Source organism: Apis cerana, linkage group LG1 (assembly GCF_029169275.1).
Source record: "Apis cerana isolate GH-2021 linkage group LG1, AcerK_1.0, whole genome shotgun sequence".
NCBI lineage: Eukaryota > Metazoa > Arthropoda > Insecta > Hymenoptera > Apidae > Apis > Apis cerana.
The window spans coordinates 21,412,075-21,431,169 of NC_083852.1; the positions used below are offsets into that span (position 1 = coordinate 21,412,075).

The 19,095-nt window shown below is 44.3% G+C and overlaps 1 protein-coding gene and 1 long non-coding RNA gene across 23 annotated transcripts in view; one reads left to right on the forward strand and one right to left on the reverse strand.

Annotated features, from left to right (window-relative positions):
* Positions 1-19,095, reverse strand: part of LOC108002419 (latrophilin Cirl) — a 361,012-nt gene that overhangs the window by 55,627 nt on the left and 286,290 nt on the right. For 11 of the 14 annotated variants that reach the window (XM_062074878.1, XM_062075257.1, XM_062075158.1 and 8 more), the window contains one exon: positions 16,300-16,346. The exons of the other annotated variants lie outside the window; for them this stretch is intronic. In XM_062074878.1, coding sequence (XP_061930862.1) covers positions 16,300-16,346 — 47 coding nt within the window. The remainder of the gene's footprint in view (positions 1-16,299; positions 16,347-19,095) is intronic. 14 annotated transcript variants of the gene reach the window in all.
* The window catches only part of LOC108002423 (uncharacterized), a 163,559-nt gene that overhangs the window by 28,711 nt on the left and 115,753 nt on the right, over positions 1-19,095 (forward strand). For all 9 annotated transcript variants that reach the window (XR_009830546.1, XR_009830578.1, XR_009830580.1 and 6 more), the window contains one exon: positions 46-192. This is a non-coding gene — a long non-coding RNA (uncharacterized LOC108002423). The remainder of the gene's footprint in view (positions 1-45; positions 193-19,095) is intronic.

A 19,095-nucleotide genomic window follows, 5' to 3' on the forward strand; every position in this document is an offset into this window, starting at 1 on the left:
TCGATTTTTATCATTACTAAAAATTTTATTTTAATTTATGTTTAGTGCAAACAGATATCACGTGATTTTCCTGAAATTAAAGAATCATCAATTCAAGAATCATGTTCGCCAAAATTTCGATACTACGCAGTTCGTGTATTTGCGTTGCAATTTTTCTAACCTCTACGACGCTTTCGAGTTCATCGTATCAAGGTAAGAATTTTTCTTTATCATAGGAAATATATATAGATAGATGAAAGGAAATACATTATTTTTTTATTTTATATCACATTATACAGTAGAATTTTATTTATATGAAAAAAAATATCTAGTTATTTGAGCTCTAACTAATCTTCTGTTATCTGAATTATTCTATTATATGACATGTTTCTCCATTTATATGAACATTTTGTAAGATAATGTAAGTGTCTTTATATTTTATATATCTTTATGATTGTATCTGTATCTTTGTATTAGTATCAAAGATACTAATACAAATACTATAAGATAATTAAACAATATTAGACACTTACTTTATTTGTTCAAATTATTTCAAATTATTTTCAAATTTATATTTGATATATTATTATATATTTTGGAGGTAATCTTTCATGACTTTCTTTGATATAAACTTTTTGTAACAATATAAATGTCAATATGTCTTCATGATTTGTATCTATATCTTTATATTTGAATCTTTGATACAATATAATTATATCATATTGTATTGTAATTATCAAAGATACAATATAATTAAGCAATTAATTTATTAAGCATTAGATATTTACTTTATTTGTTCAAATTATTTCAAATTATTTTCAGATTTATATCTCTGATCTGATTTATATTTCAGATATATTATTATATATTTTGAAGATAATGTTTCATGATTTTCTCTGATATGGATATAATTAAAATTAAAAGTGATGAGGATATTAGAGTATAAAAATAATCTGAATATTACATAGATTAATATAAATAGAATTCTACTGTATATATTATGCATAGGTTAATTAAACTAAATTATTATTAGTTTATATTCCCTATATACATTATATTAATATAACATTTTGCAATACAATAAGTTCTTCATATTAAAATATGAAATATGAAATAGAAATAAATTAAATATCAGTCATTATTTAATAAATATTATTTTTAATGAAATAAAGCGTCAACTAATATTTTTACATTAATTCAATTTTTTAAAATAACACATTTGACCAATTGAAAGTATTTTCGCGTTTTTTATAATCCTTTTTCGTACGAGGAATCTTAACAGCTTTTGTTCTTGCTGTTAAGATTAAATTCTATTTAAACGGAGTAGCGCGTTTTAACATAAAATTTACGTTTAGATATTCAATTCAGATCAAGGACATGCATCCTCAAATTTTTCAAGAATCTAATACGATCATGAACGATTGTTTTTATCCCTCATAATTATCATTTGCAACATGAAAATATCGCGCGTTATCAAAACGAGTTTAACGCGGCATGGAGGAAGATTCTGAGATATGTACAGGAAGGAGAAAAACGGTATAATGATCATGAAACTCGAGTAAAGCGACACATATCTCGTCTCCATTTCCTTGAGAACGAATGCACGTGCATAGACTTCTCGTAACTGGTTCGGTCACGTATCTGCGATAAAATTTTATTCGCGATGGGAATCCTCGTCTTCGTTCTGGCTTCCTCTGACCAGTTCGTTTGACGCTGATTGATTCATCGATCACGCCGCAACCCAATCGTTCGAGATCCTTGATCCGTGTAATTTCATCCTTTAAAGTTCTGTCACACGCCGTGTGGCACGATTGTTGTCTCTCATGCATCTCGCTTTTAATTTTATCCAAATAGAATGGAAAATATCGATCTTGAGTTTATCATGAGAAATTCGGGGTAAATAAATCGATCGAAACCGCCATAGAATTGTTGAAATTGAAGAAGGATCGTTTCTTCTTCTCCTTCTTCTTCTTCTCCTTCTTCTTCTCCTTCTTCTTCTTCTTTTTCTTTGAGAGTTTGAAAAGGAGCGTTATCGGGATAGAAACGTTCGATGCGGCACGCAACGCAGAAATGGAGTCACGGCATAGCTGCATTCCTATGGTATTTCGGACAGGTTGGAATGAATATCTCGACGCGAAACGATTCAAGAGATGCGACGATTTTTTCAATACCCATTTCAAGTTTTTTAAATATAAATTATCGAACTTTGATCGTTCTTCACTATAAACTTGTGCTATTTATTCAATTTCTCAACTTCAAAGTACAGAAGAAGTTTAAGTTTTAACCGAGAATCGATCGTCCGTTCGTCGAAGCGTTCAATCGAGGATTCTTAGACAAAAGCCTCGAAGCGGTTTAAAATGCATCATCGAGAGAAATTCGACTCGTCTGGACTGTCGTGAAAGTGAGGGGGAGATCGTCTTACGTGGCTCCGTTTCTCGCGTTAGAGAGTCACGGGTGTAGGCCACGAAGGTATGAAAACGAAACGGGAGAAGACGCAGGTGCTCCCGGCTACTCGGCCCTGTAATTAGGCTAGGAACGCCGAATCTGTCTGCACAGGCAACGGACGGTAGCTGTTCACCTTAAGGGAAACGTGTCAAACGTGCTCTCCTCCCGCTCGAGAATTCACGCGCAGAGAAATTTCAATCTCTGCATCGCTTCGTGTAAGGCCTGTCATTCGTCCAATTTTACTCCCCTCTTAACTCAATGCTAATAGAAAGAATATATATATATATATATTACACGTAGAAGGACACAAAATGATCGTAAAAAATTCAAAAGGATAAAACTTGATTCTTGAAGACTTATCATTGCCCGCGTTATCTTACAATTTCATTTTCATGCACAGTCTCTTATCTGTCTGGAGGGAGAGAGGGAAAAAGATTTTCTTGCTGGGGTCTCGCGCGACCCTCGGTTCTCTAATCTCGCGAGAGATATCGTTCTAAGCGACCACCAAAGTGTCTGGTCTCGTAATCGTTAAGAGGGGGCAACAAACAGGCCGGAAGAAATTTGCTGCTCGCAACCGGTAGCCGCAACCGCCTGTGCAAAGAGGGGAGGAGGAGGCAAGGAGAGGAGATTCAAATCTTCAGAGGTGCGCGAACGCGGCCGAGGGGGAAGCTCGAGAAGAGGGACAAGAGGCAGGCGGTATAGACGAGAGTGGCTGGTTTGAAAGAGGTACTTTACATTATTTCAAGAAGCCGGTTCCACGTAGTGGAAGGCGAAGTGCGAAGGAGGCGAATGAATGGCGAGCGGCTATAAAATAAAACGAGAACCACCAGCATTGAAGAAACGCACGAAAGAAAAGAAAGAGGACGAAGACAACGACGACGACGACGACGACGACGACGTTGACCGATGAGGACCTAGAAGAGGAAGTCGCGTAAGAGATTTAATTACACGATCGGTTTAAAGGTTTTTCTTCTTAGCTGATCGCGACATTGTAAACTGGCGCGAAACGAGCACCGTGGAAAATCGCTTTCCATTGCTCATTTCCAGAGCTACCATCCTCTTTGATTCATTGTTGAACGATTTTTAACAAGATTAACGTCCATGTTTTTACTTGTCGGCACTGGCTAATTTAATAGGGCGAACAGTTCTCCTCCTTCCTCGTGCCGTGTTCGACTTTAATTCTTAGTCCATGGCGATTCCCTCGCTTGCTCCTCCTCCTCTCCTGTCTCCGGGAAGGCGACGCGATTCAAAATTCAATTTTATTTATAATTCGATTAGCCGGCCCACGTTTTTCACTGTCAACGTTACGCGAGCTACAGCCTTCCGCATTTTATTTTTCCTTTCGAGTTACGTAGTTTCCAGTTAGGAAATACGTAATGACGGGAGAAAAATGGTGAAGACAATAACTACGTGGCGCCTGAGTTATTGGCATCTTAAGCACGATAATCTCATTTACGACAACGATTCTCTTTGAAAGAAAACAAAGAGGGACAGGATTCCTAAGGTAAAGAAGAGAGAGCAACGTTGCACTTGTACAACAAGTTGCGTATAAAATCGAATCCTTTTCGTCGAGATCAGTTATATATATATTATAACTGCCCTCGACGAGATTCTCTAGTTGCAAACAAGGCAACTAGACACAAGCAAACGAGCTTCCTTAAACATCGAATGCTTCGCTCTCGCCACGAGATGCAACAACGATTCGAGCGGACCATGGAAGGCGCTAACCGATGGAATTGGAATTACCTATAGGTAGTCGGTGGCTTGCCAGCTCGGCAATGCAACAAGAACAGTCCTTCACAGAGAGGAATTAGGGTACGCGGTTGTATTCACCGAAATCGAGCGTTCCACTTGAATCAGGAATTTCTCCGCTGGCCGACTCGACTGTTTCTATGCACCTATCTATGTGAAATAGTTTCAGAATGGTTGTTCGAGCTCCCCCGATATAATCCCCCGAAGGGACTTTCGTTGAAGTATATACACACCCGTATATACGATACACAAGGATTGATCGTTGAACGAACTTTTTGTACGAACGATTCCGTGAATCGGTTCACCTTGGTGAATTCATCGATCTCGAGAGCTTTTGAAAATGACTCGAGGGATAAATGGAGCGACCTGTATAATGGGGTTAAAGGGAGTATTAGCAGAAGAAGCAGCGGAGGATGAATAAACGAGGGTATCGATAATTATCGAATGGGCCTTTTCTTAAAACTGGATTTCCATTTGGACAAGCACGATCCTTGGAAGGATCCGTTTCCATTATTGGACGATTTCGACGACAGTTACGAAAGCTGGTATTGCGTTTAAATTCAGAAGGAAGGAGGAAGAAAGGATCTTTTTCAATCGTAAAAGGCTTTTTTTTTAACACGAGGGCGTCGAAATTCGGATTTCTATCGATACGATAGAATCGGTGATCGCGCCCAAGAAAATATAAATTTCCCGGTCAATGATTTCCGGGTAAATAGAAAAAGAGAGACCGAGGAAACGCGCGGCTTTTGCCGAGCCTCAGCCGCGAAGTTTGGAACAATGGCGACGAGGGGGAGAGGTTGCATTTCCCACGTTCCCCGAAAAGTTCCTCCGCTTGGGCCAACCGAGTTGCATTATCGTTTAATTTCGTCCGCTTTACGCGCCCGCCATTCGATTGCCATTCTCGGTTCCGATTATCGCATTCTCTCCGCCGATATCCCGAAAACAATGCAACGCGATGGTTTTCAAGCGGGTAAAACCGCTTTCTCGCCAGCCGCGACGAAAAAAATCCGAAACGAGATGAACTGTGCTCGCGTAAGCCTACCGCTGTAGTTGTTGGCTATTTTTCTCTTTTTTTTTTTTTATTTTCGCTCCAAAAAACATCCCCACCCTTCCGTTATAATACCGAGCTCGATATACTATCCTATCCATCCCTTCCCCTGCTCTCCCCCGCTCTTTGTCGTTACTATTCCACGTAATTGCTATTGATTTTGATTCGCGGATACAGGTATCGCGGCCTCTCGTCCGCCTCGTCCTATCCCACCGTGAAGTTATCTCCTCCCCCGCTCCACGTCACACTTGCGCGTTATCCGATTCTACGTTAATAAATGATATTTTAATCGACGAAATTTTCAATCGCGCACGAGAGAGCGCAACGAGAGAGGAATAATTTAAATTTTGATTAGGGAGGAGGGGAAAGAGGAGGGAGGGAGGTACGGTTCAATAGGATTGCTCGGCGACTAATTTTCATAATTTTCTTATTTCTTCTTATTTATTGTTGTTCCACGTTCCCCGTGGATCGGGAATTGGATCGAAAATATATCGGGAAGGAGAAAATACGGGAAGATACGGTATTGGCGCGCACACATATTATATTGATCTATATAATCGGCATTAGTATACGTTTCCGCGGGGTGGCAATTTGAATGTGGCTGGGAGGGAAGCAATTCAGCCTCCATGCTTGACGATGGATGGGCCCGATCAATCATATACCTCTTTGAAACGCTCGGATCGATGCTGCTCCCGATGAATAGTAGCTCGATTCTCTAATCGATCAGCAACCGAAACAATTATACGATCCAACCACGCGATCCCGTAATAACCGTTTACAATGGAAAGACCGGAGAACGCGGATCGGTTGATTCCCAAATGAAGAAACATCCTCGGTATGGGGGGATGAGTCTCTCTCCCGTTCTTTCTCCGCGCGTTTCGTTCGATAAATTCTCGAGGTTGTGGGCTCGCGTGCGATCTCGCGCTGCAACAACGGAAAGCCGAATAACTTACGCGACAGCAAGGTCGAGGAACCGGCCCGAGGAAAAAAGGGAGGAGAAGGACAGGATCCGAAAAGTAATGTGAGAAATACGAGCGAGGGGGCCTGGAGCGAGGGTCAAGAGGTGCATCGGTGACCGTAGCGGTGAACGGCCGATCAAGGGTGGAAGAAAGAGGGAGAGGGGAAGAGGAAGGAAGGGGCCGACAGAGATATTTGGAACGTTTGTTTGGCGTACGATTCGAGGGTATAGAAAGAAGAAGCCGGGAAGAGATATCGCGCGAACGCCTGTTGCCCGTTCGTTCTCGCAGCTCGCTTGCGAAATAACCGAAGAATCTTATGCTCATTTCACGAGTCAGGGAGAAAGGGTACCCGGAGAGTCGCCGACAATTCCGTATCGGAGCCGAGATCGCCATTGTCACCACCTTCCTTTCTTCTTTGCCTCCTCCTCCTTCTCTTTCCGCATGCTGCTCCCTCGTTGCAACCCTCGTATTTCCTCCAACCTCTGTGACACTCGCGCGCGGCGCCGACATTAAATCTAACCTAGCACAATGGTACGCGTTACGGTATATAGGATATTTCGCGGATCGATGCCTTTTATTTCTGCATGGCCTCCTGCCACGGATAAACCGGGACCGCGGTTATTCTCCGCGCTCGAAATCTCTCGCCGAGAGAGATAGCCGCGGTTCAACGTTTCCATCGATACGATATTGACGAGAGAACGGGTTTGTTTTATTAGAAACGATGATGTTTGTTTCGGCGGAGGAAAGAAAAGAATCGACGATGAATGAAATCCGATTGAATTTAGCACCAAAGTATGTGTATATAGAGTATACATATATACTATAGATACGTGGATCCGTTTGTTCGATGGACAATTGTTGTAACCCAATTCAATACTATTCGACTCTATTTTTTTTTCTTTCTTTCTTCCTTTTTTTTTTTTTTTTTCTAACTTTCACGCTTTCAACTTCTCCATTGTTTGTATCAAAGCCATTGCAATCGTTTTACCGTCAAATTCAGGAGAAAAATCTATCGATGGTTCTCTGAAAGTATTCTTCTTTCCTATATATATACATATATACATATATATATATTGTATATATTATATATATACATATATACATATATATATATTGGACCAATTCAATTTTAGCTCGATTGTATATCTCGATCGATCAAAATTATTGCGTTCCCACCCGTGATCTTTTTTCGAGAGGTTAGCGAAACGCGTCTCGCAACAAGATTTTGATCCGAACGATCACGTTGAGAGATTGGATTCTCGCGAGACAGTTCAGTCGGCGATTACGATTTAATCCGGCAGACGTTTCGACTTGTCGTATTATACTCCGGTATTATATTACGAGCTTCCGTCTGCGCGACGCTGATATTTCGCGTCACGGCTGTACATTTCAATTTGCCCGACAAATCCGCAGTTTCCGGCTGAATCGCGGAATTTAACGCGATCGCTTAAATTTACATCGCCCCCCATCCAGAGGAGGGGAGGGGAGGGGGTTATTATCGCCGGATACGGCTATCGCCGATCCCTTCTTCTCATTGTAACATTCATGTTATCGCGACCCAATATTATTCGCGAATAAATAGGGCGCGGAGAAGGATACGCCGCGGCCGGCCTGATTAATCGTTGCCAGTCTATAAAATAATAAATAGCGCGAGCCTCGCCGCGCTCGCGAACGAGTTTGCGCTGCCTAATTAAAATTGCGGCGGCGATTAATTCGTTGCACGTAAACGCCGGCGAAGAAAAGCTCGGTTTTTCTAATTAAAAATTACCGCGCCGCGCTAATCTCACTCCTCCCCCTCCCCCTCCCCCCGTTTTTAATTGCACGCCGTCGCGAGATAATACGCTTCTTTTTTCTCTTTTTTCCCGAATCTCTTTCCCCGAACAGCCTCGTTTTCATGTTTTCGTTTCGTAACGCGTCCGGGAAAATAGAATCTCCGTGTAAACCTTCGTGTATCCCGTGAAATAACGAATCCTCTTTTTCCCTCCCCCCCTTTTCCTTCTTTCTTCCCCCTCCCTAAACGCGTAGTTTCTATTCGTAGCAAGCCATACTTGCCGACAGGCTTACGAACCGAGAGAAAGAGAAGGAGAAGGAGGATTGATTAATTCGATATCGCAAGCTTTTTTTACCGATGTCCGATCAATTTTCCTTCCCTTCCCTCCGTCCCCGGTTCATCGTGGAAAATCGATCCGTTGTTATAGGGAAGCTCGAGAGGTTCACAAAAAAAAGTAGCTATAGCTTCGAGGTTAATATCCATTCATCCGATCCGAACAGGAGCGAAAAGCATCGGCGGAAGAAGATTGTGCGCGTTATCTTCCCCACCTCTTTCACGTCTTTCGATTCGATCCTCCCTTCTTGCTCTTCTTTCTTCCTATATATATATCCACTGTTCCTCGCTGGTGGCCGTCTTTCCTTTCCTCCTTCCCCCTCCTCGAGTCGATCACTAGGAGAAGCCGCTTCATCCATGTTGATAGAAGGTGATCGATGGGCCCGTCGTATTACCGATGTATGGTAATGATACGTGTGCAGGACGGGACCGTAGACCGCTACTTGTACTCCCGAAAAATAGGAAAAATACCGAATAGGGATTCGAATCGTCGAGGACGAACATGGCGTAACGTTTCACGTTTAAGGGGGATGGTGTCGAGGTGAGAGAATGTTGGAGGAGAGAAACGTTCGAGGGGCTGTAGTTGAAGCGCACAAGGAAAAGAATAAAGGAGAAGCGGAGAAGAAGAAGAAGAAGAAGAAACTCGGAGGAGGAAGAGAGGAATGGTGGAAGAAGGCCTGAAACTGCTAGTCGATATTTCATCCAGGGAACAAGCAAGATAACAACAGGCACGCCCTCCCTTTTCTCTCCTCGTTTCTCCATTTCTCTGTTCGCGCGTTCCACCTCTTTCTACGAGTCGGCTAGCCCTTCAGCATCGTGCGCACTCGCCGATAGCCTCTCTGCTCGCAACTGAACCAGACTCGCAACCGTTTTAAAATATTGCCCGCCACCCCTTCATCCCGAGTACCATGGCAGTGCCGTGTTACAGCCCCATTCCGAGCTCGTCTGCGGAGAAGTGGCCGGGGTGGAGACGATTTTGGGCAGAGATGAAGAGAGCTGTACCCGATACAAGCCGCGCGCGACCCTTGAAAATCCACCCGCCCGGGATTACTACGACCCGCCGTTTTCTAGTAGTAGTAATAGCAATAGTGGTAGTAGTCTCTTGCCACTTTTCTTGTCTGCCGGACGGATTTTCCTCTGTCGAGGTCCGCGATCGTGGAACGCCGTCTCGAGCGTCCGATCGGGCCACTCCGCTTCTCATGGATTCGAAATCCATGGATACGGCCGTGTGTTTACAGCCCGCCAAGTTTTAGAGATAAGGACGAGACTATGATCGATCGTAGGGGAGAAGAGAGTTTCGAATCATCGAGAGGCGAGGCGCTCGAGAGATAATATTATTCTTTTATATATCCTGTTGATACGAGTGCTGCATAGATTCATAGAAATTGGTTATTTCCAAGGATTTTCTGGACAACGCTCGTACGTCGGATGTTTGTGAAGAAGATCTTTGTGCGAAAATAAACGTGGGAGCGTTTTTACTCCATCGTACGTACGTGAATTTTGTAAAATGGAAGGGAAACAACAATTTCGCCGCATAGATTTTGCGTCGTTAATCGCAACGTCGATGACGAGTACCAAATGTTTTTTTTGAAAGGCGAGCGGTTACTAAACTAAAATTAACTAAAATTCATCTTCGTTCGCGAAAGTTTGTAAAAAAGAAAAAAAAAATAGATGGAGAAAAACGCGAATCAAATTCGTGATCGAAAATGTTTTACATTTTCTCATCGCATGCAAGTGCACCGTAGAAAATGCCAATTTGCAGAAAACTGGCAACGAACGATCGGCTTGGCCACGATTCCTCTCGGATGATGACTCGCCGAAACGAGCTGACTGGCAGTTCCCTGATCCTATTTTGGCAGGTTTGTTCTCTCTCTCTCCTGCTTCCACTTCTAACGAATGCAATTTGCCTCGCTGTTTTTTACCGAGTAACAATGGCGAACGTACGAGAAACGAGCCGTTCTCCTCGTTCTACGAATAAGAAAGGAGAACGGAGAAGATGGAGCAGAAAAGCCTTCCCTCCCTCCCTTTCTGCGAGATTGAAGGGTGTTTCTATCTTGGATGAAGCTACAGCTTGGCGAAGTTATGCACTTGTTGCTGGACCGCGGCCGCTTTTATTCCGCCTGTTTGTACGTCCATTCGATCTTGCGAGAGAGGAAAGAAGAATCGTGGCTCGTGAGTGGCCGCGACACAGGGAGGCTCTTCTCTGCCCCTGCAAGGGGAAACGAGGGCGAGATTTGTGCGAGTTGCGGGCGAGCGAAACACGAGAGCCTAGGGTGTTGTGGGGAAACGTACTCGAGAGTGAATAAACTATGGTTTTTCCTGCGGGATTATTGAGAGGGGGAAGAAACGAGGCAAATTTTCCTCCTTTTTTTTTTCTTTTCTTTTCCTTTTCTTTTCCTTCTTTCGAGGACTGTTAATGACAGAGAGGGGGGGAGGGGAATTTTCTTGCAGCCTTTGTTCGAAAATATTGCGTTGCATTTTCTCTACTTTTTTTTTTTTTTCTGTTTTTTTTTGAACTCGAGAGAAGTTCTCTAATTGATATGCATGGTTTTTCGAGCACGAGTTATTTATTGTTTTACGAGACGGAACAACGAAAATATTTACGATCGTGCAGAAATTGCGGTGGATGGAAGTAATTTTACATTCGCATGGCCTCGGATCCGGTCTGACGGGAAACACGTCCTCGCGTGGAAATAAATGGTCGAAGCGAGGAGGCATTTCGTTAACCGCATTTTCGGCCCGATCTCGATCATTTTCATCGCGGATACTCGACAGTGAAGTCCGTCATTGCGTCGGATTACAGGCCGACCCTTTCTCGCCGCACCGATTTTCACGCTCTCGCACGCACAAAGTGGCCATCCGTTCGAGTGGCCATCGCGCGTATTAGTGCACACTCGTGCACGAGCGTGTAAGTGACGAGGCAGCTTGCCAACACCAGAGAAAGTTGATGAGCAACGGTGGAGAAAAAGCCTTGAATTCCAGATTGCAGGTGTTTCTTTTTCTCTCTCTCTCTCTCTCTTTCTTTCTCCGAGAACGTTTTCGCCGAGACGTTGCGTAAAAAAGCGTAGGAACAGTGGTAAAAAGTTGGATAGGACAATTGTAATTTCGAATTAATTGCACGGATGTTGGATTGTTGACTTTTTTTTTAAACTAGTTTCGTACCGTTACTTCGATTACGTTTACACGCGTTGTCAAGGTACAGTTATAAGTTGGTCTTCGCGCAACGATCTATCGACGTCAAAGTTTTATCGGATACCCATTTATCAGCGCAAGAAGGGAAAGATTCCTTGGAGCGATTGCTCTTCAGATTATCGCCGCAATTAATTTCCACCGGAGCGTACCGATATTTTTTAAAATCTCTCCGATGTACAATACAACGAATAGAAAAAGAGAGAGAGAGAGAAAGATTAAAAAATATCGTGCGATTCGGCGCACGAAAGAGTCAAAAATCCGGCTTTCGGATTCTAACTTATCCGATTAACCGTGACACCCGTGCAATCTACTTCAACTGCTCTTACCGACCTCTGGAAGGTCCATCCAGACCGTCTTACCTTTTTCCTCGCCACTGGTCCCCGCTCTTCACGCTCCACTCCCATAAGTCGTTGAAAATCTCTCCGTATCTTTCCTGAAAGGCGGTCGGACACACCGACTCGCCGATCTTTTCACGCGTGTCCCGTGTGTCGGTGTTGCGTCCACCAGCCGTGATTCGTCACGCCGCTGAATGCATCGAGCGCCTATTTTATTCGGTGTTTGTGTGTCCTCGCGTGTCCTCTCGTACCGAGGATTACGTGACGTGGAAACTTCACCGCCCATCCTTCTTCGGGGGACCATACGCCACGTTCGCCAACGAGATTCCCCACGTCGCGAAATCGATTGTCGCGTACGAACTGGGACACGAAATGTCCTCTCTCTCTCTCTCTCTCTCCTTGATATAATCTCCTTCCGCGGCGATAATCCAACGACTGATCTTACGTAAACGAGATTTCGGTTCGCATACGTCGATCTCTCTAAGATTCACGAGAATTCGGACTCGTGTTCGGACAATGTTCGGTAGGTACGGGCTTGAAGTGGAGACGGGATAGATAAAGGCGAGAAGATGAGCGACGAGTGACGAGAAATGGAAAGGAACCTCTCCTATCTACCAAACAACGTAGTGCACTTTAAGAGTGCCAGATAACGGTCATCCTGACCGTTATATTACCGGCCCTATAATTATTATTCCAGCCCTCCTCCCTCTTTCTCTCCACCTCCTTCACTCCTTCCCCTTGTGCCTTCCTTCTTCCTCTTTTTTTTCCCCCCTCCCTCTATCCTCGAAACTTCCCCCCGCCTTCTTTTCTCTCCGACTGTCTGGAGCGCAAGGCCTCCTGTTTATCGAGACGAGAGTGGTCCCGGTTCGGACGGGACATCCGTAACTAATGACCCTGATAGCCGGCTATCTTCCTCCTCGCTCCGTCTCGCTCTCACCCCCGTCGAATCGGGCCCCGCTCGGCTCTCGATCTCTCCCTCGCATAATTTCTCGTTCATTGTGTCTTCGAAGGTTAAGAATACCCGGCGAATCTTGGGAGTCACTTAATTAATTTTCCGTTTCGATGCCGGTCCAAAGGGGGTGGGGCATCGAAAAGCCTCGTTATCTCGACTTATTACTCCTCGCATCCTCGTTGTCCCCTCCTTCCCCCTCTCCCTTCCAACGCCAACTCACGCCAACCTGCCCTTTTCGTACACCTTTCAGCTACCTAACCTAAGCGAGAACGTATATTCGGGTATTCTTCGATCTTCGTGAACCGTGACGTGAATAAATAATACGCGTGACGATCTACAAAAGGAGGGAGGATTGAAAGGTACGAGGGAAGAAGGGGCCGTTTCGTTCGTCATTCGTGGTATTTTTTCGATGTTCTTTCGGGGTTCCTTCGTCTTCTGTTCGGCAACACGAGGCTGATAACCGTGGATTTTAATTAAAATTCCTCGTTCAAGATTATCCCTACCCTTCCCCCTTCTTTTCCTCTTTTTTTCTTTTCTTTTCTTTTCTCCTCTTTTCTTTTCTCATCGTGGAAAATAGTTTCTATTCCGGTGCTCGTTAATCGCGCTTTCCAAAGGTTCCACGAAATTATACTTTACTCCACTCCGTCCCGTTTACTCGCTTTTTACCATTTTTATGGACGAGAAAGATTTTGGGTAAAATTTTAATATCGTATCGCGAACAATCGTATCGGATCGAAAGAGGGAGAGGAAAGATATCATCGATTTATCTTTGAACAGGAGAGGGGGGCAAGAGAATTACGAGGCGCGGGAAAAATTTGTAGAAATGTCTTCCGCGTGTTACTCGCGCGGTTGTTAATCGAATCGAACGATCTACGCGCGCAATGCAATCGCCAACTCGAAATTCCGAGCCGGCCGATCGGCTTGCCCTCGGCCCTCTTCCACCACTCCGTGATATTTCTTTTGTCCTTTGTTCTCGCCGAGTAGTACACGCACCAAGCGTACACGAGAGATGGAAGATTCCACGCCTAATCGAAACGTAATAATTAAGCAGCCCTTTATCCGCGGGTAAATCGCATGCAACATGCAATATCGCATCCCGAGCCTCATAAATATTACCGCGTTACGTTCGTTTCACGCGAATCGTTTCTGAATTTCCCCTCCCCCGTGTTTTTTGTTTTTCTTTCAATAATCCGCAAATTTCGAATTCATTTTGTCGTCCAATCTTTTTTTTTTTTTTTTTTGAAAGAAATTCAAAATTGTTCGACGACACGAAAATTATCGAAATACCAATATACGGATACGTTTTGCACGGCGACAAGAAGGGGGGTAAACAAACGTAGCGGAAAATGTAAAATTACCGAGAATCGGTCGACCACCGGAGGGTGCAATTATCGTATACGCGAAAATAAAATTTTCGCGCTACGAGGTACCATTGTCCTGTAGCGCTTAAGCGTGCCATTTCCCCCCGAGGGACTGTAATTGCTCCTTTTTTTCTTTTCTTTTCTTTTCTTTTTTTTTTTCTCCCCTCTCTCCTCCGTATTTCGGCTCGTTAGTTTCGTGAAAGAGGGTCTACGCTTTGCAAGATGGACGAGCGATGGACCGTAAAGTGTTCCGAATCTGGATGTGAATCTCGTTTCCTTTTTTCTTGGGCCGATCGATTTATATTTCGGCCGATTTATATCTCGGATTCTTCCGTTTCGTCGGAGAATAATTCGTCGGAAAAATTTCCTCGGCGTTCAATTTTTCAAGACGCTTATTGAATTCCCTCGTTCTTCTTCTTTCTTCCTTTTTCTTTCATCTCATTTCCTTCTTCTCTTTTCTTTTAATTTTCGTGTCTTATTATTATTATTATTATTATTCGTGCTAATATAAGATTCCCTCGATTCAAATTGGCATGGATTTCGTTTCCCAACCGGGGAACAAATTATACTTGCGCGTTGAATTCCGTGCAATTTAGCGGGATATCCGAGGGGATGATCTCTCGGAGCTTGACGTGCTCCAATTGAAGGAATATTTTCGTACGTTTCTCGGATTCTATAAATGGAGGGACGACGCGACGAACATTGAACCGAATCACGACCTATCGTTTGCCTGAATTTTTTGCATACGCTTGACGGATACGGAGGATTCGTTGATATAAATAACACGTGTCGCCCGTTCGCATCGTTCCCCGAGGTTTTATAGTGCTAGATTATGACGAAGAAAAGTTTCGCAAAAGAGAAGCGTGTGATTATGCTAATCGGCCGTTGGATGAAATAACAGACAGCTGTACTGTCCGGTCGGCAGATACGTTGACCGTGGCTAGAGGGGAAAGAGGGAGACAGAGAGGGAGAGAGAGAGAAAAAAAAACGGAAGATCGATGCGACGTCTGCGAAATACGAAGTGGCATAGTTAAAAAGTTGTCGAGCGGCGTGTTGACGACGTAGAAATTCTTGTTCACCGATGGTATCTCTGTTCTGTTCTACCAGTCATTTTGTCACTTTTTCATTCCGTGTATGCACGAATATCGTTTGAGCGGCGGAGGCGTTCGGGGGATCCGGGTAAATTGAAACCAGGGCCTTGAAATCGGAAAACGACGCGAATATCAAGTAGCGACGTCGAATCGGCGATCGGGACGAGACGTATGCATGTAAATCAATGAATCCCATTAAAAAAAAAAAAAAAATACAAACGTTCCGTTTAGAAGAAGAATTTTTTCGGATTTCGATTTAATATTAAATTAAGAAATGAAAGATACGATGAGTTTCTCTCTTTCTCTCCCAAAAAAATTAAATTAAATTAAAATTGAAAATTTGTCGAAGAAACGAAAAGGCTCGAGAAGAGAGGGAGACCCTTCCAGTCGTTTCCATCCCTTCGGTAACGGGGAGGTCGTCCGGGGAGGGCGAAAAAGCACGTACGAAAATTGACGGGGAAATTAGGGAACGAATTAGAGTAGGTTTGGAAAATACGTGAGTGGCGGCCGTATCGGGATCGATCGGCCGTTAGACCCATTGATTATACGAATGTGGCCAGGGGGCCGCCCTGTGATTTGCATACGACGATTAGGGGCCCCTCCGTGGCCCCGACATTAGGCGTATACTTGGCAGCATTTAGACGCGTCGTTCCGATAACACGCGATTCGGATGGACGCTTGCCCCCCTCTCCCTTCCCGTCCCTGTTCGGAATTCACGTGAGCCATTGCCTCTCTCCTCTCATTAATTCGAGTCCACCGAGAAAAACATAATCGATTCTGCTCGTGTACCGGGTGCCACTCGTCCTCCGTGGATCCGTCCGACGTCCCGAAGGGAAAAGGGACGAGAGGGCGGGGACGAGGGCGCATTTCGGCCACGGACGAAACTGCGCCAGGTATTCGAAAAAAGTCGCGGGATTCCTTCGGTCCACGCGTTTTCTCGAATCGGTGGCCTGTCCGTCCGGGGCGTTTCCGTGGATATAGTCGTCACCGATAACGTCACGAGTTACGTGTATTTTTGTTACCGTCCGACCACAGCCGCCGTATTACACAGCGAATTTATCGATCGGTTATCGCAAAATACCTCGAATTTCCTTCCAATCTGTCGAGCTTCGTATTTGGATCACGTACCTGGAACAGAAAAAAATATCGCTCGTATTAGCATCGAGTATTAAAGATGTCGCGATAAAATGTCGTGATAGATCCAGATTTGTATATTAGTGGATAGATTTCGATATTTCGATATTAATAATTAGATAATAAATTGGCGAAAAAATTGGCGCGAGATACGAGTATTGACCGAATTGAGAGTTATTTTATTCTCATCCTTGTAGAAGCTGGCGAAACACGCCATCTCTTTCTCCCTCTTCGTGGAAACAGTTTTCATCGTTTTCATAAAAGCCGGTCCGTATTTTCTCGCCGATTATTATCGGTGCAGAAATTATAAGGGATGTAGATGGTGGCGCGTATCGCGTTAATCCTGTCAAGTCGGGCAAAGAGAAGTCGCGTATCGGTCGATCCTTTGCCGGATAAGCGTCCGTACTCTTCCTGCGGTCGCAGTCATAACGGTCCACCGTGAAATACGCAAATGCTCGGTAACTCGTAAAGGCAATCGACCACGAGCTAAGCTTGCCAATAGTCCCGGCCGTAATCCACGAGGATGGGATGGAGGAGGATAGGGCGAACAAAAGGGAGAGGGACGATGAAGGATAAGCAGAAATAGGTGGAAAGCACCTTGAACCCAGGTATAATCGGCGTTCCGTCGTTCGTTGTTCTTATCGTATCTCCTCTTCGTCTTGCCTCGTTCGTTGCCTTTGTTTCGTCGATATCCCCATTTAACCGGGGATAATTTTAATTAATTAAAGGACACGAACGAAATGGAAATGGATTCGTAATTTTCCACGATTGCTTTCCAATCATTTTTCGAATTCGAATTTCTTGGCCGGCGAAATTCTTGAGAGGTGAAGTTGTGCGTTTGCGTAACAACCAACAATGCGACAAGAAAAAACGTATTCGTATACACGTTTTAAAGAGATTATCCTCGAAGCAATCGCTCGGATAGCAAGTTGTATATTCGAAAAAAGGAAAAACGGGCGGATATAAATATAAATTTCAAATTGTCGGAAATGCCGTTAGTTCGGAATGTCGTCTAACTATTTATTTATCAGGGAGCAAGTTGGAGGTTGAGAGTTCAAGGATTGGCACGAGGGAATGGGAGGGAGGATCACGAAGTTGGTGTTCACCATCGGTCCACGGTTTAAATCTGATTCATCATCGGCCGATCGGTCGTCTATTTTCTCGCATGACTACGTCCACGGGGAATCTACGCGATGCGGTCGCCGCGTGAGAATCGCATCGTGGTTGAAACCTTTGACGGGGACGTGTCCCGCGTAATCGTTTAAATCGAATGATTTAAACGCGGTCTCCTTGGAAAACACGTGAAAGTATTGCTACCGGTGGCGGGAAGGAATGCTCGTCGAAGCGAGAAGACGACAGAAAACTTTTCAAGGCTACCCAAGTTATGCAACGCGTCGCTTCTTTGAGTTTGAAATTTATTCGCGGAGGAGAAATATTTTCCTCTCTTCGCTAACCATTCGACTGGTCGTGCCAAGAATTGCGAAAATCGACGAACTTGCCTCTCCGCGTTCACGAAAGATCCTCGCGAAAAAGAAGAAGAAGAGGAAGAAGAAGAAGAACGCAAATACGGTGGCCCTTGTGCCATTTCTCGCGCGATAAATTTTTCTTCCATTCTTTCCTCCTTTCCTTTCCCTCCTCTCTCTCTCTCTCCTCTTTTTTTCCCTTTCTTCCTTCTCTTCTTTTTTTTATCTCCTCCTCATCCTCGCGGTATCTTTATCGCGGGCTTCCTACGCCGCGTCACAAATCACCGCGATTATTTTTCATCGATATCCCCGATATCGCCGGCCATGTTCCCCTGAATCGGAATCAAATCGCGATAGCCGCGCGCACGTTATTTCTGCCGCAGGACAATGCCTCTCGCGGCGTACGTTCGCACCGTAGAATTCACGAATCGCGAAGCCACGTTTCTCTGCGCGTATGGCGCGTATGTACGTGAAGAGGAAACGTGCACACGCGTGCACGTTGTGTCGTCGCGCAGGGCGTATCTCGTTGACGTAGTGCGCCGCGCTTGCGCTATCGGTATCAATGTCCTGCCCGTCTCGTGTCCTCCGGATGGATTACGAGAATTTAAAGCTTCGGCACGGCGTGCCTTCGCGGAATCAACATTGTCCTCTCTCTCTCTCTCTCTCTCTCTGGCTCTTCTTTTTTTATTCTAGGAGAAAGGGTTTGAAAGAAGGGGCGTTCGAAGCGCGAGCTTCTGAATGAATTCTAGATTCGCTGTACTCGCGTAATTGTAATTGCGAGACGATAACGGAGTTTTGTCAGAGGTATAGTTTCTGCGCTGTTGTGGGAGAATCGATCGATTGTACACGGGAAACACGGCCGTTCTTCAAATTACACGATCCAAGGAGGAATGTTAATGTTAGGATCGTGTAATTGATCGCGGAATCACGAATCTTCGAGTTATGAATCTTTTCCTGAGAGTGGAATAAGTATTTGAACGCGTGTAATTAATGAAATCCGAAGTATCCGGCGGATAGTTTTGGCGAGAGTCCAGGGAAAATTGTAAATCTATATGAATTTCTGGAAAATCCAACGCGAGAAGAACACGAAGATATTCTGTGAAATTCGATTCTCTCGGTGAAAATATCACGGCGCTTAAACAGATGCAAACAACATCCGGCTGCATATTTTACAACAAAAGGAGATTGTCTTTTGAACTTTGGAATCGTGTTGAAACGTTTTGAAATTTGCGTCAAACGTTAAATTGCGGGGCAAAAGTTGCTGGTTAAACGTTTGTTTC